The sequence below is a fragment of the Camellia sinensis genome, chromosome 14, assembly GCF_055761805.1.
Source record: "Camellia sinensis isolate YWXY chromosome 14, ASM5576180v1, whole genome shotgun sequence".
Lineage (NCBI taxonomy): Eukaryota > Viridiplantae > Streptophyta > Magnoliopsida > Ericales > Theaceae > Camellia > Camellia sinensis.
The window spans coordinates 40,957,184-40,983,251 of record NC_138974.1 but is presented as its reverse complement, the minus strand read 5'-3'; the positions used below and the strand labels follow the sequence as shown (position 1 = coordinate 40,983,251).

Here is a 26,068-nt window from a genome sequence, read left to right as displayed (position 1 = left end):
CATTGGTTGAGTTTTGAGGAAGTTTAAATTTTTTTTTTTTTCGGAAACAAAATATATGATTATTGTAATGGAGATGGATTGACTTCAGCCCACAATATGGACCGGACCGTGTTGTTTGGGCCTTCTTTCAATACAAAACCCTTTATTTTGTCATGCGTTTTGTGTATTTTATTCAGAAAAAAATTAGATTGATCTGATAATGAATCCAAAAATTAATGAAAAAAAATTCAGCTTGTTTGGTTCTGGTTTTTGGAAAACATTTTTCATAAAATTCTACTTTTAAATTTTTCGTATTTTAATGTTTGCAATGACATTTTTTAATATTTTAAGCATTTTTTTTAAAGAATTCTAGACAAACCTAACATAAATACACTTAAAAAGTATAATATTTGTGAAAAAAAAATCTTTACAAAATACACTAAATACCAAGAAAAAATAAAAATGAAAAGTCAGTACATTTGTCGTATTTTTGCATACTTATTAATTTTTAAAATATTTTTTCACAAATGTTTTACTATTTAGATACATCTAAGTAAGGTGCATCTAAAAAAGTAAAAAAAATTACTTAAAATTTCAAAAATATTCACTAAAAACAGAAAAACACAAAAAGCAAAGAACTCAATTTTCAAAAGGTGAATTCAAAAAATTGAAACCGAACACACTGATTAGATTCTTTTCACTTTGGTCCAGATTGTAACAAATGTTATAGTTCTGTGATGGAAAATGCCCCATGGGTCAAGTTCACCTAAATTTGTACCAAATCCTCTGCTGTAGACCACCTCAACATGCAACCCTCCATTATAGAACCCTTCCATTTACTGCCTACCATGAACCATCTATTTTGAAGTGTGAAAACAAAGGTCTCCAAGTGATCAAGGTAGGAAAGTTAATTTTAAAAATTCCAAAGTTTCCCTCAGAAGTTAGCAATTGGACCAAAGTAAGAAAAGACAAATAATGTAGTCATTAGGGTGGGTACAGTGAGAAACAATATATATCTACGAAAAAAAATACAATATATTATTTTTGAAACGGAGTAACGGTAAAAAAGTTGTGACCGTCTATGAGATAATAGGCAAGGGCTAATACCAGTACGTGCTAGAGTCATAAATGTGTCAAACTGATTCATAGGTGACGTCATCATCTCGACATGAAGATAACATGACACTAGTAGCGGTAACAATGCTATTATACTGGTCTAAGTCGATGATGAAAGTTGTGTTTCAGTGGACCAAAGGACGTGATTAATCAAAGCTTTTATGATTTTTGGGTGGGAAGTCTAAATTCTCCGTAATTTGGCTCAATGTTGTGCCAATTACTGAAATCAACCCAAATCTTCATAATTTTTTTTGTGACAAATACATAAATAGTACCTGGAAATGACAGGAGATGCCTCTTTTGGTTGGATATTTGGATTGGAAATCAAAGGCTTACAGATGTGTTCCCTAGATTGTTCTATGTGTCTTGAGATAAAATGGAGTCTCTTACAAGTTTACTAGGCTGAACCCAAAAAAATAGGAATTAACAAGGCTTATTACTATTTTGAATGATGCAACACATCTTAGAGAAGGTGTTGAAGATAAATTAAGATGAAGAGCAGAACCCTCAGGGGAATTCAGTGTTGACTCAATTTGTAAATGGTGTGAATATTGTCAACGCCCAATAATGCTACCTTCTAAGCTGCTCTGGAACAACATTAGGCATCCAAAAGTCCAATTTTTAAGCTGGTTTCCTTGGAAATGGAGAGTAAAAACTAAGGTATTAATTCAAAAAATTGGGGTTGTAAATACTAATGCTAATACTACTTGTGTCTTATGTGATGGTTAGGCTGATGATGTGAATCACTTATTCTTGAGTTGTAAACCTGTACGATGTTTGTGGTCTGCAATGTTAAAGTGGTGGTGACTTCAATGGGCAATGCCAAACTTAGTGGAGGGAGTTCTACAATGGCAGGCAGGGTATGGGTGGAAGAAATTTAATAAGAAAATTTAGAGACCCATTCTAGTCACAATACTTTGGTCCATATGGAAGCAAAGGAATGACTATATGTGTAATACATCTCATTTTGATATGGAGGAGTTATGTCAACTTGTCAAAACAAGGATTGTTTTTCGGGGTAAAAAGCAACTCAGAAGAGATGTACTGTTCCATAATCGACTTCATTTCAAATTTAAATCAGGTAAGATTGTGTTTAGGAGGAAGGGGTGTTGTCCGATTTTCTGCTTGATGCTACTGTTGTTCAAGCTTTTATGCGGGGTCATTTTGCATACAATGATCTCATTTGCAAATGGCGTGTAGATTTAGTTATTGTTTGATGTCAGTCCATTGTATTGAATGTTGTTTGATGTCAACCTAGACCACACCAATTGCGAATGGCCAACCAATTGAGGATGGAAAAAATTTGAAGCAGCCCCTGATCCACCGTGTGACTCTCATGGATAGCTTCTCCATGACAAATAAGACTTGTCACAACTGACGGAACGTAATTCGGAACCGTAGGTAGAGAGTTAAACCCGAATACGCCTTAAACTTACTCGAAAAATAGCTTTTCGGGGAAGAAAATTCAAAACAGCCTCCGAACAACCATGTGACTCTCACGGATAGCTTCCCCATGATAAATAGGACTTGTGACAACTGACGGAATGTAATTCGGACTCGTAGATAGAGAGTTAGAGCCGAAAACGTCCTAAACTTAGTCGAAAAAGGGCGTTTCGGGGGGAAAAATTCAAAACAGCCACTGAACCACCGTCTAGCTCACACGGACAGTTTCCCAATGACAAATTGGACTTGTGACAACTGGCAGAATGTAATCCGGACCCGTAGGTTAGGTGTTAGAGCAGAATACGTCCTAAACTTAGTCGAAAAATGGTGTTTCGGGGGGCGAAAATTCAAAACAGCACCCTAACCATCATGTGGCTCACACAAACAGTTTCCTAATGACAAATAGGACTTGTGACAACTGATGGAATGTAATCCTGAGCCGTAGGTTGGGAGTTAGAGTGGAATACGCATTAAACTTACTCGAAAAATGGCGTTTCGGGGGCAAAAATTCAAAACAGCCCCCGCATGACTGTGTGACTCTCAAGGATAGCTTCCCATGACAAATAGGACTTGTGACAACTGACAGAATGTAATTCGGACCTGTAGGTTGGGTGTTAGAGCTAAATACGCCCTAAACTTAGTCGAAAAAGGGCGTTTCGGGGGCGAAAATTGAAAACAGCCCCCGAACCACCATGTGGCTCACACGGATAGTTTCCCCATGACAAAAAAGACTTGCAACAACTGACGGAATGTAATCCGGACCCGTAGGTTGGGAGTTAGAGTCAAATACGCCCTAAACTTAGTCGAAAAGGGCGGTTTGGGGGTAAAAATTCAAAACAGCCCATGAACCACAGGGTGAATCTCATGAACAGCTTCCTTATGGCAAATAAGACATGTGACAACTGACAGAACATAATTCGGACCCGTAGATAGAGAGTTAGAGCCGAATACGCCTTAAACTTACTTGAAAAAAAGCTTTCCGAGGGCGAAAATTCATAACAGTCCCCGAACAGCCGTATGACTCTCATGGACAGCTTCCCCATGGAAAAGAGGGTTTGTGACAACTGACGAAATGTAATATTTGGTTTAAGACTTTTAAATCCTCTGCTTTCTCAGCCTCGAGACAAAGAAGTATGTCATTCAGACTCTAATGTTATGCCTTTTTAGTTTTCTCGTTTCATTTAGAGTAGGAAATTTAAAGAGAAATAAATAAATAAATAAAATCAAGATTATGGTTTGTAGTATTGAAACAAAAAGTCCACCGGCCAAATTTTAAACCAAAGTTCCTAAGTAATCTTTCCAGATTAGAACACTTAGGCTTCTCATTTTTCTTTATTTGCCTGCTATTACAGAAGTAATAGCTACAGGAGTTGGAAAAGTGGAGGCTCCAGCACAATGTCATTTGACAGGAACAATGATTTGATGCAGTTAACTTCATGTGACAAGCTCTCGACCTCAAACAGCATTGTGCCTTCGCCTCAACATTCAACTAGCAGAATTATTTCTTCACTGCAACATTCAATGTGCAATCTTGATCTTTGGTTTCGCTCCAAAGGGAGTTCATCCAATCAAGATGCCGCTATAGATGTCAGTGATTTTTCAGGACCACCTACTTTTCAATCAACTGGAATGTCCTGTGAAAATTTGGACTATTCCCTCACATCAGATGTTTCCAGGACTTCTGGCTCTTCCCAAACTTCGGTAAGTTCAATACAACAGAAATTCTGTGTACAAGATATAATTATTAATCAATGGGATCATAATTATGGATCATCTATCATGATTATCTGATTATATCTTAATCAACAAATGGAGCACCCTAATTGAATGATCGTGATAAGTAGCCTCATATTATATTTAATTTGTTATGGGTGTGACTCATCTTGGGCAAATTTTGAAGTTCTGATTTTAAAACTGACTGTAATGTGCTTAACTGAATATTAAAGCTTCAGTCAAGTCCCTCTCTTTTCCTGTTATTAAACTGATGTAACTTGTCTGCATAATGCAAGGTATGTTGATTTTTACTTTATGAGAAATCCTATCATTTTGATTACAGGAAATACTCTATGGTTAGGAAATGGACTGTTGGTTTATCAGGTGGTAAGGACCTAATAGCCGTAATCAGAGCCTCAGGAAGAATTAGTCATGCACAGGGTCTCAATGTTCCTCGTTCGGGTATTGTTGGTGAGCAATTCATTGAGAAGATTCGTAGGGTAAGAGGTATGATTTAGCTAGTGGATCTGCATTTTTTTGGAATAATCCGTGTGAAGGAAATCTCGTTTCTTGCTATTTTAATCTTTTAAAAAGACATCCTTCAGAAACAACCGAAAGAAAAAAGGAAAAAAAAAAGCTTGTAAAATTGATGGCATAGTTAATAGTTTCATGTTGACCCTTCTATTTCCCCCTTTTTTTTTTTTTTTGCTTTTACTTTCCTTTACAAATTGTAAAGTTTACAACATGATGCAAACTGTAAGATCATCTATAAATATTAAAATTAAAGCAGCGAGAATGTTTGGAAATTGGTTGGTTTCAAGATGGACCCACTTGGAACTTTTCTTAATCACATTTTGGTATTGGTTATCACCGTTTATGCTTATTTTTAAGTTAGTATGGATATGGTTAGCTTTCGATATGATTTATCAAGTATTATAGGTTAAGAGTATTTTGATAATTTCAAAATTTTCTTGACATGGAAGGTAAGGGCATCCATGGGTCATATATAGGTGAAGTTGTGTATTGGGTCATTCTTTATTCTTTCCATATTCTTTAGATGAGTTTTAAAAGTCAAAATTCTAGTCAAATTGAAAATATGTTTCAATTTATTGATGGATGATTTAGAAATCCTTCAGAAACCACAACAATAAAATGTAATGACACATTAGTGTTGGTAATGAGGAAGAAGTGGCGGACTAAGGAAAGTGTGAAAAAATGTACGGTAGCATGGTGTTTTGCAGAGCAAGTATACAGTGGATGAAAGGATAGGCCATCATGTCATTGGCGCATCAAATGCAGTAAACTGTTTTGAAGACCTTGAGACGTACTAAATAGGATAGGGGGTTGGTTTGCTCTGACAAATAAGGAGAAAGAAATACAAAGTGAGTTGTTTCAAATCCTAAACATGAATAATTTAAAAGATCAATTGTAGTTACAAAAGTGGCTGCTCTGATGCTGGATCCTAGTCATATTAGATCTCAAAGAATGATGCTCTAATTATCCATGGCCCCAAGGGAGCTGTGGGAAGAAAAACAACCCTTTTTTAACTGAGTACATTTAAATGAAGAAGTGGATTTGTAATTTGAAGAACTCTTATGGCTTTGTCTCTATGTTTTACTGCTAGCTGAGAAAAAGGGAAAGCAAAAGTAGAGAATAATCAACTGAATTAACGTACATAATTTGAAATACCCGATATATATTGGTATGTGGATATGCAAAATAATAATAATTAATAAATAAATAAAATTTGGAGATGATCTATGAGGCTTATATGTGTGCCCTATGTAGGAACACAAAGCTTACATGGCATATGCTTGTGTTGATTAATGGGGAATTGCAATATAATTGAAATCTTGTATTCCATTCTTCATTTTTTAATTTTAGTTTCTGGCTTTTTGCGTAGTTTACGTGCACATCTTTTGTTTCTCTCCCTTGCGGTTTTTTTTGTTAACTCATCGTTAATATATCTTCCTTCTCTGGTCAATGCTGAGCTTTTTCTTCTTCTCCCAGAGTCAAAAAGATTCAAGGCTGTTGTCATTCGAATTGATAGTCCTGGAGGTGATGCTCTTGCGTCTGATTTGTAAGTGCTGCAGTGTTATTTTTTTACAGTAAGTTTAAATTGTGAATATACCATATGATGCTTGTTCCAATAAGAGGGCTTGTAAATTAATTCATCTATGAGAATGCTTATTACTTGGGAGTAATGATTTAGGGTATTTCAGTGCATTGGCTTGGAAATATTCCATGGGCTATATCAAGCCCACTCTTGAATCCCGTCATTAGACCTATATCAAGCATATTTTAATATTGTTCACTGCATCTATGATACACAAATAAGAACATAACCAACTTTTTTGTTGATAAAAAATAAATAAATAAATAATTACAAGAAATCCAGTGTGGATGGCTGGAGTTAAGTGAGCGCTGAAGTGGCCTTAGGAGGAGAGGGAGAGGGAGAGTGAGAGTGGTAGTAATAGAAATCTTGAGATGGTGAACTAGAACCCACAAGCTAGAAGGAGGCTTGCTTCCTTGGAGATGAAGGTAGAGGCTCACAATTTGTGGAGGGGTAAGGCTAAAGAATGACCAAATTTTTGGAGAGAAAACTAAACATCGTATTATTCCATAATAATCAAATATTATAAGGAGATTGATAAATAAATAAAACCCTAATAAAACCTTATAACACCCCCAAAGACTAAACTACTTTCAAGCTAAATAAATAAAGACAATCGTAACACCCCCTCAAAGTCATGATGCGACTTGAGGAAGCATCAAGAGTTTGTCCAAGATAAAACAAAGACACAGAACAGAGTGGGATTTTGTGAAAAAATCAGCCAACTGCATAGTGGAGGAGACAAGAGGCAAGACAAAGTCCGAAGTTGAAGATGATTGACACACGTAATGGTGGCAGTAAGGCTATGTTTGGGACATGAGCTTTTAGCAAAAAACCAAAAAGTAAGTACAAAAATCAACCCATTCTCTCTACTTTTTTTGCACATCTTTTCATAAAAAGTTAAAAAGCCACTAAAAAAGTCAATTCCAAACGAACCCTAAATCTCAACATAATCGGTGTGCTCTTGAAAAACAGAGTTGTGTGTCATTATCATCTTCATCTTATGTAAAGAACCCCCCCCTTTATCTGCCATTGATAGCTCACTAAAGGCTGAGCTTCCATTGTTGTTGCTTTTGCCGAATAGTCCTATTTTAGTAGCTGCGAAATGATTATTTTGGTGTAAACTTCTACTAATTCCACTTCTTGAGAGCCTGAAATCAAAACCAAAGGTTAACTGGTGAAATTAAGTGCATATGTAATCAATATTTTTCCCCCACTGAAGTTAAAGAATCAATTGAGCATTCTATTGATGGGGTTGCATACACTACAGTCTGATCTTTGGTTGAAATAACCGGCCAACTAATGGTTTCAGACTGTCAGTTAACAGTTGCAGTGCCATTCTAAAAAAAAAAAAAAAAAAAAAACAGTTGCCGTGCCTTTCATAATCTGTGTGAACTTCCATGGACTAATTTCACTTCTTGGGTGCTGGAAATCCAAACCAAAGTTGAAAAGTTAAAACTTGAAAGTAAATCCAGTTATACAAGCAAGTAAATAATGTAATTAACTCAATATGTTCCACCCGATATTTAAAAGGTTATCTTTTTTACAGGCCTTCAATACGTTGCAGACTGTTGTTTGAATAAACTCTTGGCTCAAATGAACTTGCTAGTGGCCTAGTGCCCATATTTCTTTTGCAGTCAACTTTCAGAATCAGTTTCCATTTATCTCTTCAGTTGAAGTAGATGTTTTGAAAAAGGAATAGATAAAGTAGGTTACCCATTAGGAGGAGGTTCACATTCATGCTGCTTTTGAGAGAGGCAGAGCCTAATGTGCTCTTATTGTTTGAAATGACGTTCAAAAACTTAATAATGTTATTCTTAGTATCTCTTAGTGCATTAGATATCATATTCTTGTGCTGAAGAATGTGAAAGAAATAATTATTCGGTTCTGCATTTTTTTAATAATATTTTGCAAATATCTTGCATACACAATATTGACATTAAAAGTGAAAGATACAACATGCCAAAAGAAACATCAAAACAATAATATCTGTAAACAAAAGATTTTTTCATAAAAGATATTTGGTTTCACAAGAAGGTTAAGTTTACTCAGCTAATTGGAATTTCAGACATAGTTCTTTCTTATGTTTAGTATAATTAATGTATGTTTATATCTCCATTCCTGGATTAATATTTTGTTCCTCATATAGCAGAGAGGTAAAATAGAAAGGAAAGAAAAAGAAATTGACTGATTGCCCTTGATTTTTATCTTATACAGAATGTGGAGGGAAATCAGACTCCTTGCTGCCTCAAAGCCTGTCATTGCATCAATGGCTGATGTGGCGGCTAGTGGAGGATACTATATGGCAATGGCTACAGGGGTTATAGTTGCAGAGGATCTTACATTAACAGGATCAATTGGTGTTGTGACAGGTGAACCTAGCAATTCACATTCTTATGGTTTCTTTGATATTGTTAGACACTATAGCATGCCACTAATCACAATTCTTCTTTTCGTTTCTCTTAATTTTAAAATTCAACTAATCGATGAATGGACGATGTCTCAAGGAAAAACATTTATTCCAAAAGGTTTTAAACATTAGAACCAGAACTCAATTGTTAATCAATAACAATTAATAGGATGGATGCCTTTAGTTGATATTCAGCAATTCCTGAAAGGGTGACATTTTTTTGTTGACATCTGTTCGGAGAACATAAAATGTTTCCAAAACAAACTGATACTTGATCAAACCTTATCCTGTTCTTTAATTGCCCTTGTTTGCCTATCAATGACAGAATGAGCAGCTGACTGAGAGACTTGACTCCAAATTTTATGCCTAGTCAACATGGCAGATAAATTTATAATAACTGTTCGGAGGCCTTTGATTATAGTTATGAATACAGTCAATGCTGCAGATCTAGTTATGTTCTATCTGCTGCATCATCACATGGCCGTCGTTCTTCCCATATCTTCACAAAATAATCAGAAAAGAGAACTTCACAATTTTATATGTAGCTATATAGTTACTAGTGTGCTTAAGGTGTGAGAGTCATTGTGTGGGCTAATTTTTCTTTCGATGAAGGAAGCCTATTTAGGTGATCTAGATTATAGCTATTGATGTTTTGATATTTGTGCTTGTAGGGAAGTTTAATTTAGGAAAACTATATGAAAAGATTGGCTTCAATAAAGAGATCTTATCAAGAGGAAGATATGCAGAGCTTACTGTAGCTGAACATCGACCATTCAGGTAAGATGCCTGATTGATTTGCTGAGGATACAGATGCTTGTATTTTTTGGAAACAAAAGAGGGAAGCATCGACTTGATGCAACGATCCCACATCCTCATCGAAATATGACATTAAAATTCCAATTGCTGTGTCTCTTAATGGTGTTTGCACTCACTTTTCTTGTTGTTGCTAAATACATCGCAGCCAACTACCCAAAACCAGGCCGCTTGCTTGAGCACGCTGGACTACTCTGTGGAGTTACCGCTTTCTTTGTGGCCATCACCGTCTCTTTCCCTCTCTGCCTTAAGCTCATTTCCTGGATGGTATATGTTCTTTCATTGCTTGTCATTTCCATTTGCAATTGCCACACTTTTACCTAATCCCCTTACTAGTAATCCCTGCATCAACAATCTCTTTACTAACTATCCTCTCACTAACAATCTCATCCAACCTAATCCGCCAAACAAACGTGGCTAAAAATTTTTAGTAGCTAAAAGAAAAACTCTCGACTAAAATTTTAGTGGCTAAAAATGTAGAACTTTAGGCGACTAAAAGTTTGGTCGCCGAAAATGGTCTAATTTAATTTAATGTCCAACCTTTTGGCGACTAAAATTTTAGTCGAAAATTGTATACATTTGGCGACTAAAATAATTTTAGTCGCTAATTACCTTTATCGACAATTCTTTGACGACGACTATTGCGACCAAATTATGTAGTTGCTAAAACCCTTTGGTGACTAAAAATTAACTTTTGGTGACCAAAAATTAAGTCGCCAAAAGTGAAAATTTTTGTAGTGTATGATTCATTAGTAAAAGTTATGACATTTTGTTAATCTTATTATGATTGTGGAGAAAAAAGTTGTCGTTATGATTTATTAATAAAAGTTATGACATTTTGTTAATGTTATTATGATTGTGGAGAAAAAAGTTGTGGTTATGATTCATTAGCAAAAGTTATGATTTGTACTACCAAAAGTTATGATTTGTCATGGTGAATCATAATAAAAAATGTTACGATTCAAATGTTATGATAATTGATTACAAATAACTATATTTGTTATGAGTTGTCATTATATTGTTATGATTTATAATGTCTTTGTTATGACACTTTGGTGAATATTATGACTTTGTTATGATTCATTGTAGTATTGTTATGATATTTGAAAAAAAGTTATAATTCTTTCTGTAACCTCCTACATGACCGGTTTAGCAGGTCATTTTTTATGATGTGGCACGATATGGACCATACAATAAGTGCATATCATATGCCCTTTTATAAGGTGCACATTGTAGATTTTCCCTTGTTAGGATATTAATTAAATGAAAGTGGTAAAAATTCCAAGAATATTTTTTTTCCAATTATATGATTGAAAAAAGTTCTTTTTTAATTATATTATTTGTTTAATTATATTTTTTTGTTTCATTTTTATTTTAAAGGATTTTAAATTAAAAGTCTCCACAATTTTTTAGGTAACAATGAAACAGCATATTAAAAGTTCAAAAATGATTGGTGGCCCTAAAAAATTTGCCCCTAATGCCCCTAATTTCTAATTTTGGAAACTGTTTTTTTTTTTCTTTCTTTTTTCCTTTTTTTTTTTTTACCTTAAACGGAATTTCGGGGCATTCGAGCCCCGAAAACGTCGGGCCCTCAATCACTGCGCTTAAAAGTTAGCCTATATGCCAAATTACGAAACATCTCCAATCTGCATGTCAAATCCTAGGTGGCACACCAACAATCAAATTTCACCTCAAATTTTTGTTCCGCCCCTTTTGTATTTGGCAAAGGTTGAGAGCATGCCAAATTTGACATCATGTCAAATATTTAATTATGGTACTTTTTTAGAAATAAGATAATAATATTTAAATTCATCTTTTAATAATAAAATTAAAAAAAAATTGACATATATGTTGGAGAGGTTCAAGACATATCAAATTGGCATATGTAAATTTGTCACCCAAATCTTTAATTTTATTTGACATATCAAAATTTGACATATAAATTGGAGATACTTTTTTGAAGTTTTACAATAATTTTATCGTTTTGAAATTCTTTCCTTGTCTTTTCAAGTCACAAATAATTAAAGCGTTATTTAAATGAGGAAGGTTATTTATAATTTTAAATCTATAAATTTATCCACAATTATGTGATTTAAAATTTATCTCAAATATTTTTCCGTATAAAATCTTGTATACTCTTTTTGGAAGTCAAAGGATCAAATATTGCCAAAAGAAAGATTAGTTAATTATTGGGTTAGGTGTATTTCATCTTAGGATTTCAATATGAAAGTATTTGAAGTTGCATTGAGCTCACGATAGATTCTATTTTAATAATTTGAACCGTTCACTTTTTAAGATTCGTTAAATAGAATATTAATGTAAAAAATAAAGATGATCAAACATCAATAACTATATGTTTGGATCAAATTTATATTACAAAAAAATAAATGATTATTTTAGAAATTATATTTGTCAACTATTTTTTAAAACAAATATAATTCAAATATATAGCTATCGATATTCAATTATCTTATTTTTTACATAAATATTCTACTTAACGAGTCCTAAAAAGTGAATGATTCAAATTATCGGGATCAATTCCAAAATGGACCTACCAAGCCCAAACTTTCTCTTAAATTGAGATGACAATTTGAAAGAAGTCAAATCGTTAATTATTTAGGATAAACTAGCAATAAGTCCTAATAGTTAGATTTAATTTCCATCAAATCCTATTGAAAATAAGTCTTAGTACAATTGTTATTGAAAATTATTTTTTGTGACAATTTTTTACATATATTGCTAAAGGTGACAATTAGTGACTTTTGTTTATCATGGTTTTTATAAATTGTCATTAAAACTTACAATTAGTGACTTTTTTATGACGAATTTTTTAAATTGTTGCTAAAAGTTAAAAATTGGTGACACTTTTTTGTGATATTTTTTTAAGCTGTTGCTAAAACTTATAATTAATGGCATTTTTTGTGACAAAATTTTTAAACTGTTACTAAAAATTGACAATTAGTAACATTTTTTAATAATATATGATAAAAATATCATTAATTATCATATGACCTATTGAATAATAAATCAACTTAATAGAACCCACATGAAAGTGCTCTAATTATTTACTCCCAACATTATGGAAACTTTGTTGGGTTAAGCTTGTTTTCTTTATTATGTATTTTATTTATTTATTTATTTTTATGTTGGTAACAATGTTTTGAAAATCAGACTAGTGAGCAAACTGGAAAATGGACCGAGTGGACGGGTCATCGGTTCAACTGTCGAGTCAAAGCAGTCGAACCGTGACGTCATAATTAATATTATATAATTAAAATATATAATTATAAATTATAAATAAATAAAAATACATATAAATACTCAAATAAAAATAAAAATTGTTGCATAGTATTTATTAATAATATTTAATAAAGTCATAACTGATAAGAAAATGTCGTTTATTTTAAAGAAATTAATTTTTTTTAACATTCCTTCCAAACAAATTGATTGAATGCTAGATTTAATTTTGGAGGAAAATAAAATTTTCAACTCTCTCTCCAATCAATATGATTCAAATAATTTGATTGAATCTTATATAGAATTGTAGGTTCTTTTTCAAAAATATTTTTCTATAGCTAAACGGGGTTTTTATTATTATTTTAGTCACAAAAGACAAAATAGGCTATTTTAGCCACAAAAAATAAAATATGACATCCAATCCATAATTATTACACTCTTTTCTCACAAAAAAAAGTCAAAAAGCCAAAAAGTCAAAAAACGCTTCCCAAACAAAACTTTTTAGCCTAGGCTAAAATAGCCAAAAAAGCCAACCCACTTCTCAAACGGAGGCATAATCTTCTCAAGCTTTTAATGGGACTCCTCATGAGAGGAGACTATTGAAGTACGAGTTTTTAGTCAAAATTTTGAAATATATATATATATATATATATATATATATATATATATATATATAAGAAACAAAGAAAAGAAAATAAGAAAAATAAAAAAAAATTAAAGATTTTCCAACCCGCGGGTCAATTCAAAATCGGGTCATCACTTTTCCCGGTTGAATCGGCAGTTCTTTTAATTTTTGTAATTTAAGCCAATTTTTTCCCGGTTGAATTGAATCGGCAGTTCTTTAAATTATTAATTCGAGTTTTGGGGTTCTTCCACTCTAGAACTAGGCCTGATGCGAGTTTTAAAACATTGGTTGGTAGTAAATTCATAGCTAAAAGTTGTTTTTGTTCTCTTCTTTAAAGTTTTGTTTGGATAATTTTTTTAAAAAAAAGAACATGTGAAAACATGAGATAGATATCAAATATGATATAAAAACATAATAAATATGTCATTATTGAATTGAAATTATACATTAGTGGCTATTAGGGGTTCACAGTTCGGTTGCCATCGAAAAATCTTTAATTCGCCATCCGTTTGTTGGATTAGTAGATTGGAAAAAATTAATCCGCATTCAACCGCTAGATTGACGGATGCGGATTGAGCGGATTGGCAGATGGATGTGAATCGATTTGGCGATTTAAACTTTTATAAATTTTGAATATAATACAACAACTTGTCAATATTTTATTTATTTATTTATAACAATCCAACTCAACATAACCAAAAGATTATTAAGTAATTTGTCAAATACCAATAATAAATACGTATAAAAAAACCATACATTATCAAAACTATTTCATTACCTTTTTTTTTTAATTTAAAATCTGTTTAATTTGATTTTTTTTAAAAAATGACAAAATTAAGCCTTAAATTTTCCTCACAAAAATACCAAATATTAACACTTACCATTTGATAAAAAGATTTCCAAATTAAAAACACAACAGAATATCTAAACTATTTTTCAATTGAAAATACATACAGAATATTTAAACAAATTGAAAACAAAGAATCTTATAAATTACTAGGGGTGCTTGCGGTTTGGCGGTTTAGTTGCGGTCAAAGAAATCTCAAATCCGCCATCTGTCCAAAACTAGGCGGATTGGAAAAAATCAATCCGCAACTGTCCACTCGTCATCACGCATCCATTAAAAATAGGGCAGATCGGTTTGATTCGATTTGGTCAATTTGGATGGATCAAAATATTCGCTACTCACCCCTAGTGGCTATAACGAAGATTGATTAACAAAAATTACATACAACAAATAAAAAATATTTAAGATTTTTAAAACATCATCCTTAAATCTAAATGATGTGAATTATTACATGTTAGTTATTAATTTATTTATGAATCAACCAATTAAAATTATTCATCCACTCAATTTTTCTTCCAAAACTCTCCAAATAACATGACAAGTAAAATTTAGAAAGTTGACTTACATTCAAATATTATTGGAACAATCTTCTGTGTAAGATAAATCAATTGAAACAAAATCGAACAAATAAAAAATAAATTACTTACATAATTATTTACCGAAACAACTTAATAATAAAAACGATCAAGTCAAGTGTAAGATACTTTGTCCTTAAGACAGATTCACCTTACTTCGGTGCTTACGAATAAATGGCGTCTATCTCCCAGGATATAATGATCTTACACAGATTGTAGTAGCACTCTAAACAATCTGTAAAGCGAACTAGAACCTGTGTTCTAAACTCTCAGAATTTTTCCTAAAAATAATATGAAGAATATATCTATGCAAAAGAACACAAAGTAGAGAAGAAAAGAATTTTCAGAATGTGCAAATGTTGAAAAACTTCTAGTATTTATAGGCATAGAAATGATTGTCCGAACAGGTATAATTTGAATTGAACATATACAATTTCGAATTGAATAGGCCCAATTTCAAATTTGAATAGATCTGCTGGAAAACCAGATTGAATCTGTCCATAACTGCTGGGTAGTTTCAAATCTATTCAAAGCAGTTTTAATCTGTTAGAAATTGGACCGAATGAGGCTTGATTGGACACAAGCTAAAATTTTGAATTAATTTTGTACAGAAAAAATAATTTTTCTACAAGAATTTTTGAAAAAAATTCAAATAAATTGTCTCCAAAAAATTAATGTTAGAACCAACTCGACCCACACTCGCGCCCGGCAAGGCTCGACTCGGCCGGCGGCGCGTGCGGGTGTGGTGGTTTGAACTAAGGCTCACTTTGTCCATAACTCCTCCCTTCTACAAACTTGGGGTGCCCTTTAGGGCCCAACCCAACTATTCCCACCTAGAGCTTATAAACACATACAAGCTCTCTTCAAGTTTCAATGTAGGACAATCTATTTCAAGGAAACCCACATTTTACTTCTTTAATTGTCCATTCTACGAACTCGAAAACAATGTCAACTTCCCATTCACTCATAAATGGTTTTAACGAACCGTCTTCACCGTGTGACTTGCCATGCGACAAAGAACACGTCGCCTCTTTGGACCCACCCCAAAAAACATTTGGAACCCACTCAAATTTGGGCTTAAAGTTGGCTCAAAAGAAGCCTATAAAAATCATATTTTTCCAACAATCCCCCACATGAATGGAATTTGACGGAAAGAAAATGTAATAACATGATCTAATTATAAAGAATATAGAAATTAAAAATATTTTGCAAAGGATAAGTAGCTTTTGGCTTTGAACTTTCCCTTGTAAGACATTATCGGATTTACTAGCTAACCAGTGAACATGATGTTTTGAACTATTCAACCATTTGTGTAAACCAAGACAATAGAACACACATAGTATATTACCAGACACAGTTTAGTTCTCACTATTATGTTCATTTTGGCCCTGAACAACCTGGCCTTTCATGAGTGCTTTAGAGAATTGTAGCCATTCACAAATCTCATAGAACTGGCCCAGTTCACACTCATATGGGTAATCCTTATTTCGAGTCTCTTAAATACTCCTCTTGAAAGATACCCCTCTAGGTTTTTCAAGATATAAGTAATCATTAAAAGCGTAACTTACCCTAAGTCCCCTACATATAACACATGTTGTAGATATCACTCTCATCATAAGAATGGATAGGAGATAAACTCCTTTAGTGATTTCTGGCGAGCTATCTATAATTTGGTTGTCCCTTTGAACCTATATCTTGGGATCTCCAGCGAACATATATTTTGGGATCTCTAGTAAACTAGGTTGGGTTGCCATTATGGCGACTCGAAATTAATAGGTTCTATTCACATTCCCTTCGATGAATTTTCCCTCATTTACTCTTTGGTCAAACCTTTTGTTTAGCGGCCGCTATTTTTCGTTTGACCTTCTCAGTTATATATCATTGAGTAGTTAATGGATCCACTATATTGTCTTTAGACAATATTTACAACTGAAAGCAAATATCCTACGGTATTAAGTCTTTTATATCGAGACTTACCGTTACTCTATGTTATTCCCATCCTTAACATAATAGACATAGAGATGTTCCTAGGATTTAACAAAGTCATTTTTATTTCTCCTCCAGCTTTATCTTAGACAAAGAATTGAGATCCTTTATGGACCTACCATCGGAACCGCTACTTTAGCAAAATCCTTCAAGCACCCCCACATTTCGAGTACTCTAAGAAAAATAAATTTCTTTGTTAGGATATTACCATGTGAAAATATCAATACGCCCCCCACAATTCTAATATAAACCAGAATCATTTATTGACTATGGTGTGCTTGAATAACAAAATTCTAAATCAAATTCATGAAATAGAAAATCCAAAATAATTATGATTACACAAATGATATCCTCATAAAAGATTTTGCCCCAAAACCAAACAATTCAAAATCTCATTTGATTATATAAATTCTTACAATGCAATCAAGAAAAGGTATTTGTACCTCAAAATTAAGATTCAAACTCTTAATTTTGAGTACTTCTTGTTCGAGTTTCTGTGGGTAACTTGTCATGAATCATGATTAGCAGACAACTTTTCTTCGCTTCCCCACATTCGTGGTAATATATAAATCAACTCAAAACATGACTCGTTGTTAGACAAGTGTCACCATCACAACTAATAACGTATGTTTGATAGAACCATATTTTATTTATTCAAAATGAATATTTGTGACAAAAGATAATTAAATTATCTAACTAAGAGTGAAACTCCCACATGAGTAACTATTTACTATTTGTTTTATGGATAATGCTTAGTGCAACAAACATCTATGTAACCCTGACATCATTGAACACTCACTAAAACATATAAACCAACTTCACTTCATAAGTGTCATAAGAATTAATGACAACTTAAGTCACAATACTCAAAGTTACTTTAAAAATAACTTTCACCTTGATTATTAACAAAATAATAATCGATACAAAAGATTCTTCAATCTTCTTTCAATTAAATGACATGACTGTTTAAACCATCATGATTAACCTTCTCTGGTACTAACTGTTGTTAATACTACTATCACAATCCAAAATAAAAAATCAAATGTTTTTGGCTAAAAAAGAATTAGTATTGGATTGGACAAGCCTAATCCAACCTCATACTACGCACCCGGACCTAAACCCAGTCTGCCCGATCGATCGGACGGACGAACGGCGCGCATGTGTTTGTTTTTGGTCCAATGAGTCTAGCCCACTTTGCCTATGTAAGGTCCCGGTGTCCGACATCTGGAATGGAGGGGGAGTTCCTGGGCTATAAAAGCAAAAACCTGGACCCTTATATAGCATCGAGGCCTTTTCCTGAGTGGTGAGATCCCTAGTAGAACTACATAGTTAAGCGTGCTTAAGCTGGAGTAGTTCTGAGATAGGTGACCCACTGAGAAGAACAAATTCATTCTGGCGTGGCCCAAAACGGACAATATCGATGACGTGTGAAGGGTTAGGGCGTTACAAATGGTATCAGAGTCGACTCCTCGGAGTACCGAATGTGGGCCCCTGGCATATCTCGGTGCATATGAGCGGGCTTATGAGCTGGCATGCTATTGAACGGGGACGTGCAGCCTTAAGGGGGATGGATTGTAAGGTCCCGGTGTCTCACATTGAAAATGGAGGGGGAATTCCTGGGCTATAAAAGTAAAAACTTAGACCCTTATATAGCATCGAGGCATTTTCATAAGTGGTGAGATCCCTAGCAGAACTACTTAGTTAAGCGTGCTTAAGCTGAAGTAGTTCTGGAATGGGTGAACCACTAGAAAGAACAAATCTATGCGGACATGGCCCAAAGCAAACAATATCGATGACGTGTGAAGGGTTAGTGTGTTACAGCCCATAACCTCCCCCTCTACAAAACTTGAGTGCCTCTTGGGGCCTACCCCAAGTTCCAAATCTAAGCCTTATAAACCCACATTGTAAAGTTTGCTTACCAAACCAATGTGGGACAATAACAACATGGATGTCATAATCACTATCACAAATTAATTGTAAATTTCTCAAACTTTTAAATAAAATTCTATTTAAATCCCATGACACTAATAACACATATCACACAATATGCCGTAACAATTTCATGGCAAAAAAACTCATTTCAAATTAATTAGAAATGTTAAAAATTAGTACTAGAATTAAATCAATCAAAAAATAACACATATCACACAATATGCCGTAAGAATTTCATGGCAAAAAACTCATTTCAAATTAATTAGAAATGTTAAAAATTAGTACTAGAATAAAATCAATCAAAAAATAACACATATCACACAATATGCCGTAAGAATTTCATGGCAAAAACTCATTTCAAATTAATTAGAAATGTTAAAAATTAGTACGCCCATGAATCAATAGTAATTACTACGCGAGGCATGGCAAAGACTAGACATAATAATTATCATGTCTATAAAATAATTTGTCTAATAACGATTAAAAACCTATCTTATTCAGAATACCCACTTCACCATTAAACATGTAATGCAGCACACCAATTAGCATAACACAGAAACCAATTCTGTTGGTAAGACACTTGACTTACAAATCTCTTGCAAAATATTAAAAATTATGTATTTCATATAAAGCATGGAAATTTATGTTTTACAAACCCAAGAAACGTTTTTATTTTTATTTTATTTTGTTTTTGACAAAATTGTTTAACCAAAACAGAAAAACTATATAAATATCCGAAACATATGATAACCACAAATGCAGGAATATAAATAAAGCGATGAAAAACAATTTTTTTTTTCCTTATTAGAAAACTCAAAAACTGTAAAACCAGATTCTAAAATTTATATATAAAACTCAGAAACCAGAAACGTTTTATGTTTCTAAAAAGACTGAATAATGTATACAACGGATTACCCAGAAAATAGAATAAAAAATTCTAATTACACAAATCAAAAAATACAAAATAAAAATTTATATTGAAAATTATCCGATCATGTATTCAAACCAGAATAAATAACTGAAACTAAACACAATATTGCAATAACAATATAACAATATTGAAAAGTCACACCGATTCAACAGATTCAAAAATTTATGTTAAACCCATGAAATTTCTATTCTTAGAAAATCAACCACAATGATGTAATCAAAAAATTAAAATTTAAGATTAATCCAGAAACTCTTATTTAATCATAAATCAGAAAGTAATACTGTTGGTTCATTTTAATATCATTTATTTATTTATTCATTTTGTTCATGAATCTTCCTTTGTTCTTATTCATGAATTTAATCTTGTTTATGAATGGAGATTCATTATTTTGGTGTCTTTTTATCTTGTTCATGTATGGAGTTTTATTTGAATTCATGAACTTGGTGGTGAATTCATGTTTGGATACATTCTCCCTTTTTCTCTAGGTTCTTGGCCATTGTTATTGCTGATGTATTTTGTAATGTCCTTGAGGCCTATAAATAGTTCCCTCTTCTACTCTTTTCTTTAACAACAACAAATCAACTCACCAACTATTTTCTATACAAGAGAGATTACTAGCAAAGAAATGTGCTTTTCTTAGTGGAGCTTTGGGTTCACTATCTTGTGTAGAGTTGGCTCGAACCATATGACAAGTGGTCCGGCTGTTGTATCCTGGAGGGGACATGTCATAGTTTTGTGACTGCTGCATTGGTATTTTGGGTTCTTCCAACCGCAGTGGGCTTGATCTCCTTAAAAAAAACGAGATATTCGTGCCTCAGCCTGATCTATTTGTATATCTTTTTCTTTGCATTATTTATCAATAAAATATATTTTTTCTGGTATTTTCACCAACAATTTTAAGAAGATCAAACCATGGATCAAGTATCAGAAAAAACCAATGATGGAATTGTAGATCTCAACAAGCTTTTCAAGTTCAAGGGAGTTCATTTTAAGAGGTGGAAATGAAAAGTTATTTTTTACCTTAGCCTTTTGAAAGTTGCATATGTTCTTACCGAGGAGAACCCAAATAAAATCCCAACCGAGGAGATGAATGATGAAGACTACGAGGCACATGAAGCAAAAGTGGCTTCCTATAATACAGATGAGTATAAATGTCATTTTTATCTCTTAAATTTCTTTACTGATTAATTTTATGATTATTATTATGACACCATTTACACTTTGCCTTCTATTAATTTTTGGCATGCTCGCTTATGTCATATTAACAGTAAATATGTGGGAATCATGAATAATTTAGGATTAATTCCTAAAGTGACAAAATTTTGACAAATGTGAAGTTTGCAGTAAAGCAAAAATTACCAAGAGTCCTCATAAAAGTGTTGAAAAAAAATACTGAATTGCTAGAATTATTTCATACTAATTTGTGTGAGTTTGAAGGAATTTTAACTTGGGGTGGTAACCGATATTTTATCACTTTTATTGATGATTTTTCAAAATACACAAACGTATATTTATTAAAAAATAAAAGTGATACTTTTGAGAAATTTAAAGAATTCCTTCTTGAAGTGAAAAATCAATTCGGTAAAAGATTAAGAGAATTAAAAGTGATAGAGGCCGGGAGTATGAATCTCTTAGATTCAACTCTTTTGTTCGGTCAATGGGAATTATTCATGAGACTACTCCACCATATTCACCTTCATCTAATGGCGTAGTTGAAAGAAAAAATAGAACGTTAATTGATTTGACGAATGCTATGCTTATTGATTCAAGTACTCCCTCAAATCTTTGGGGCGAGGCTATTTCGACAACTTGCCATGTGATAAATAAAGTGCCACATAAAAAGATTAAAATTATACCTTATGAGTTGTGGCGGGGGCGTAAACCAAATCTAAGTTATTTGAGGGTTTGGGGTTGTTTAGCTTTTGTGAGACTTGCAGATCCTAAATGACCTAAATTGGGTAAACGAGCTACCACCTGTGCTTTTCTTGGGTATGCATTGCATAGTACAGCTTATAGATTTTTTGATATGGAAAATAATATTATTTTTGAATCAGGTGATGCTATTTTTCATGAAAATAAATTTCCTTTCAAATCTAGAAATAGTGGGGGTCAAATAATTTCTGAAAATATTTTATCCATGCCTAGCTCTTCTGCTCCTTCTCAAGTTTTTCAAGAACAAGAAAATTTTCAAATCCAACCAAGGAGGAGTAAACGAGCTAGAGTTGAAAAGGATTTTGGCCTTGACTATTGTCTTTACAATGTGGAAGAAATTCATCTTACGGTGCAAGAAGTTTTATCATCACCTGATGCTATTTTTTGGAAAGAGGTTGTAAATGATGAGATAGTTTCACTACTTTCAAATAAAACATGGAAGCTAGTAGATTTACCTCCAGCTTGTAAAACTATTTGGTGTAAATGGGTCCTTTGTAAAAAACTTAAACCGGATGGAACTATAGATAACTATAAAGCGAGGCTTGTCGCTAAAGGTTTTAAGCAACAAGTTGATCTTGATTTCTTTGATACTTTTTCTCTGGTTACTAGAATTACATCCATTAGACTGTTGATAGTTTTGGCTGCAATTCATAATAAATTCATCAAATGGATGTGAAAACATCATTTTTGAATGGAAATCTAGATGAAGAGATTTACATGGACCAACCCAAAGGCTTTGTGGAGCCTGACCAAGAAAGCAAGGTGTGTAAGCTAACTAAATCCTTTTATGGTTTAAAACAAGCTCCTAAACAGTGGCATGAGAAATTTGATTCCTGCATGCTTGAGAATGACTATAAGACTAATGAATGTGATAAGTGCATATATTATAAAACTTGTGAGAATGCACATGTAATTATTAGCCTATATGTGGATGATCTACTTATCTTTGGCTCTAATTTGCATATTATAAATGAGACTAAAAATATGCTTAATAGCTACTTTGATACGAAAGATCTTGGTGAAGCCAATTTTATTTCGGGAATTAAAATTTCCAAGACTAATGATGGTATTTTTCTTGATCAGTCACATTATGTTGAGAAAATTTTAAAGAAATATAATTTTTTAGACTGTAAACATGTTGCTACTCCTTTTGATGCAAGCATACATTTATTGTTGTAACAAATGAAAAAGAAGTGATTAATAAAAAGAAATATGCTGGCATGATTGGTAGTTTGAGATATGCTACTGACTGTACTAAATCTGACATTGCATATGCTGTTGGAGTACTTAACAGGTTTACTAGCAAGCCGAGTCAAGATCATTGGCTAGCCATGGAAAGAATTATGAGATATTTATCTAGTACCAAAAATTATGGTTTGTTTTATAACAAGTATCCTGCGGTACTTGAGGGATATAGTGATGTCGATTGAAACACTTTGTTAGGTGATTCTCTCTTTACCTCGGGTTTTATTTTTACCTTGGGTGGTAGTGCTATATGTTGAAAGTCTAAAAAACAGACTATAATTGCTAATTCTACTATGGAAGCTGAGCTTATAGCGTTAGCTTCAACATGTGAGGAAGCGAATTGGTTAAGAGATTTCTTACATGAAATTCCTTTTTCCGAAAAACCAATTCCTCCTGTGTTAATTCGTTATGATAGAACTGTTGCTATTGGTAGAGTGAATAACCATTTTTATAATGGTAAATCCAGACCTATTCGAAGGAAACACAGTAATGTGAGATCTTATTTGAGTAATGACATCATAACTGTGAATTATGTAAGATCTTGTGATAATTTTGCGGATCCATTAACCAAGGCCTTGGTGAGAGATAGAGTCTAGAATACATCGAGGGGGATGGGTTTGAAGCCTATAAAATCAAAAATCATGTATGAAGATACCGAACCTAGGGACTAGAGATCCTGTAACTAGGTTCAATGGGAAGAACGAATCATATGGTGCTTGTAAAAAATGCACTCCTTAATATTTTGTTATCCATCCCTATGATGTAAGTGCATTTGTCCTATAATGTTGGAGGGTTGAGTTTTTATACTCTTAATGAAATTCTGTAGCTCTTGTTGAGTGGGGTGTGTCAATTACAGGAATATCTTTGATAGATTTCACCTATGTGAGCATGAAAGTGGGGTCGCTTTCTATGAGAACAAGGCTTATTCTCAAATATGCTCATGAAAACTGGGATAAGCACAAGGCCGTAATGTGCTGGCTATTAAAGCTCATGTCAACACCTGGATTATTATGTGTGAGCAGTAATACTTTATTTCCCATAAGCAGCCATAATTCAAGTTTGAGACCACTACTAACTCTGGAGTAGAGGTTGTTGTTTCACTAATGAAGGTTCAATGCAGAGCGCACACCTTCATGATGCGTACTAATCTATCTTTGTTTGGTAATTTCTCTTGTCCTTGTTGATATTAAAATGAGTGGGGGATTTGTAGCACGCGCCCGCGAGGGACCCCGCTACAATTCGGACTCGATTTTGTTTGCGGTTCTTAATCTGAACCAAAGAGTCCAAATCCGGCAAATCGTTTTGAGAAACAGATTTTTGAAAAGAAGTGCCAAACATGGACTGCTTTGCCAGATACAGAGTCGCCACCTAAATATTTTATGGGGGAATTTAGGAAACCCTGACTCGGTGCCAAAGGCCACGTGTCCGTCATCACCAAAGTTGCCTCAGCTCGGGAGCTTGGGTACGATTGGGGAAGGTCAACTATGAGCACCCCCTCTCGCCCGATCCGAAGATCAGCCTATACTAACCGTGATATCCGTTTTTGAAAACGTTATGTGTTCTTAAACCGGTTATTAGCCTAGAATTACTATGTTATGCACACAACACAAAAGTATAGACTAGATTGCCTAATTTGGGAATAAGCATTGCATATCCGTTTATTTTGGAAAAATATCTTGGAATTTGCTACTCGCAAGTAGGCTAAAACGTGGATTTCAATGAGCTATTCCAACTCAGACAATCCAACCTTCACCCACAGGCATTCAAGCAGTTATATCACATAAGCAGCTAGCCTCATGGTAATCATGCTATCATGGCAACACTCACACGCATGCAAGGATGCTAAAGCATAAATGCTTACCGAGTACTCCAAGCCAAAACAAAAAACTAGTTAATAATCATATGCATGATCCTAGTTCATGTTAAGATGGCTAATGCAACACATGCAAAGATGCAATCCAAACAGGCTCGGCTATCCTAAACATGGCATGTATAACTAACAAATACTCAACTTGGAATTGAAATACGAGTGCAGTTATCATGATGTACCGAGCCTGGTGTATGTAAGACAAATGTATGGATGCACGCATGCTAAGCATAAGGTATGCTAAATTAAACATGCCCTAGTCTACCATCATAAGCAGGTAAATAAAAGGGGAGAAAGACGTGGGATTGGAAGACATGCACACACGCACCCACACTTATTACAAATTTGCCCTCGCTCGGAAGGACCAAATAAATAATCTATAGTCCTGAATAATGAATTACCTATCCTAGCTAATTAATTATTACAGTCCTTCTAACTTAACAAATTAAATGCAGAAAAAAAAGACAGCCGCAGCCCTGCCTCGGGATACGCGAATGATGCATGCTCGGTCCATTTTGCCCAGAAACCCGTGCCATGCCACTGCTGCCTCTGGCTTCTCTGAAAACTGCCAAAGTCCCAAGGTATCTTCAATGAGCACTGAAGAACACCACCGGCTAAGTGAAATGTCCACCGGCCATGATAAAATTCCGTCGGCTGCTTTCAAGTCCATCGGTCTCATATTCTTTGCCGGTCGGCATTCTACAGTGCCGGTCGGCAAAAACTCCCCGCAGAAAACAGTTTTGACAGCAGCAGAGGACAGGTAGTGCATGGCATAGAATTTCAAGCACATGTAAGCATGGTCATGTTCCCTATCATGTATTGAACTCAGGGGAGCATGGCCCTTGATCCTTGGGCCATCAATTGCGCATGATAGCCTAAGGGACCAAACTTGCCATTCAATGTAAAATGCATGCAACGCACAAATGAGGACCAAGACCCTATCATGCCAAAGTCAAGGGCCTCGGTGATCGAGGGTTGAGATGTGTTTCATCACTTGTAGTATGAACACCTCTCACCCTCACACTAGGTTTGACACCCCAAACCAAGCAATGCAATGCATGTTGTGCAAACATGGCTAAAAAATGCAACAAGAAGCTAAGATGCAAAACATGTCAAATGTGATGCAATGCAAACTATCATGCAAACAACATGGTAATGCCACTAGCATGCAACACTACAAGCAATACTACAATGCACACTAGATAGGCAAGTATGTAAGGAGGTGGGCATGCAACAATGCACAAACCATAAGGACACCACAACATGCAATGTCATGAGCATACTACAAGATGCAAATATATGAT

General features: G+C 33.9%; 1 protein-coding gene across 1 annotated transcript; it reads left to right on the top strand.

Annotated features, from left to right (window-relative positions):
- The first annotated feature begins 4,497 nt into the window (after positions 1-4,497).
- LOC145807539 (serine protease SPPA, chloroplastic-like) lies at positions 4,498-9,656 on the top strand. Its single transcript, XM_082905938.1, has 4 exons — positions 4,498-4,758; positions 6,262-6,331; positions 8,582-8,736; positions 9,446-9,656. The coding sequence occupies exons 1-4, from the start codon at positions 4,605-4,607 to the stop codon at positions 9,553-9,555; spliced, it is 489 nt and encodes a 162-aa protein (XP_082762064.1). The 5' UTR covers positions 4,498-4,604; the 3' UTR covers positions 9,556-9,656.
- The last annotated feature ends 16,412 nt before the right edge of the window (positions 9,657-26,068 follow it).

Bases quoted from the DNA above. Each gene is read 5' to 3' on its own strand.
- LOC145807539 (XM_082905938.1), top strand. From the start codon at position 4,605: ATGGTTAGGAAATGGACTGTTGGTTTATCAGGTGGTAAGGACCTAATA. The intron at 6,332-8,581 runs GTAAGTGCTGCA...TATCTTATACAG, and splicing joins GATGCTCTTGCGTCTGATTT to AATGTGGAGGGAAATCAGAC. The intron at 8,737-9,445 runs GTGAACCTAGCA...TTGTGCTTGTAG, and splicing joins ATCAATTGGTGTTGTGACAG to GGAAGTTTAATTTAGGAAAA.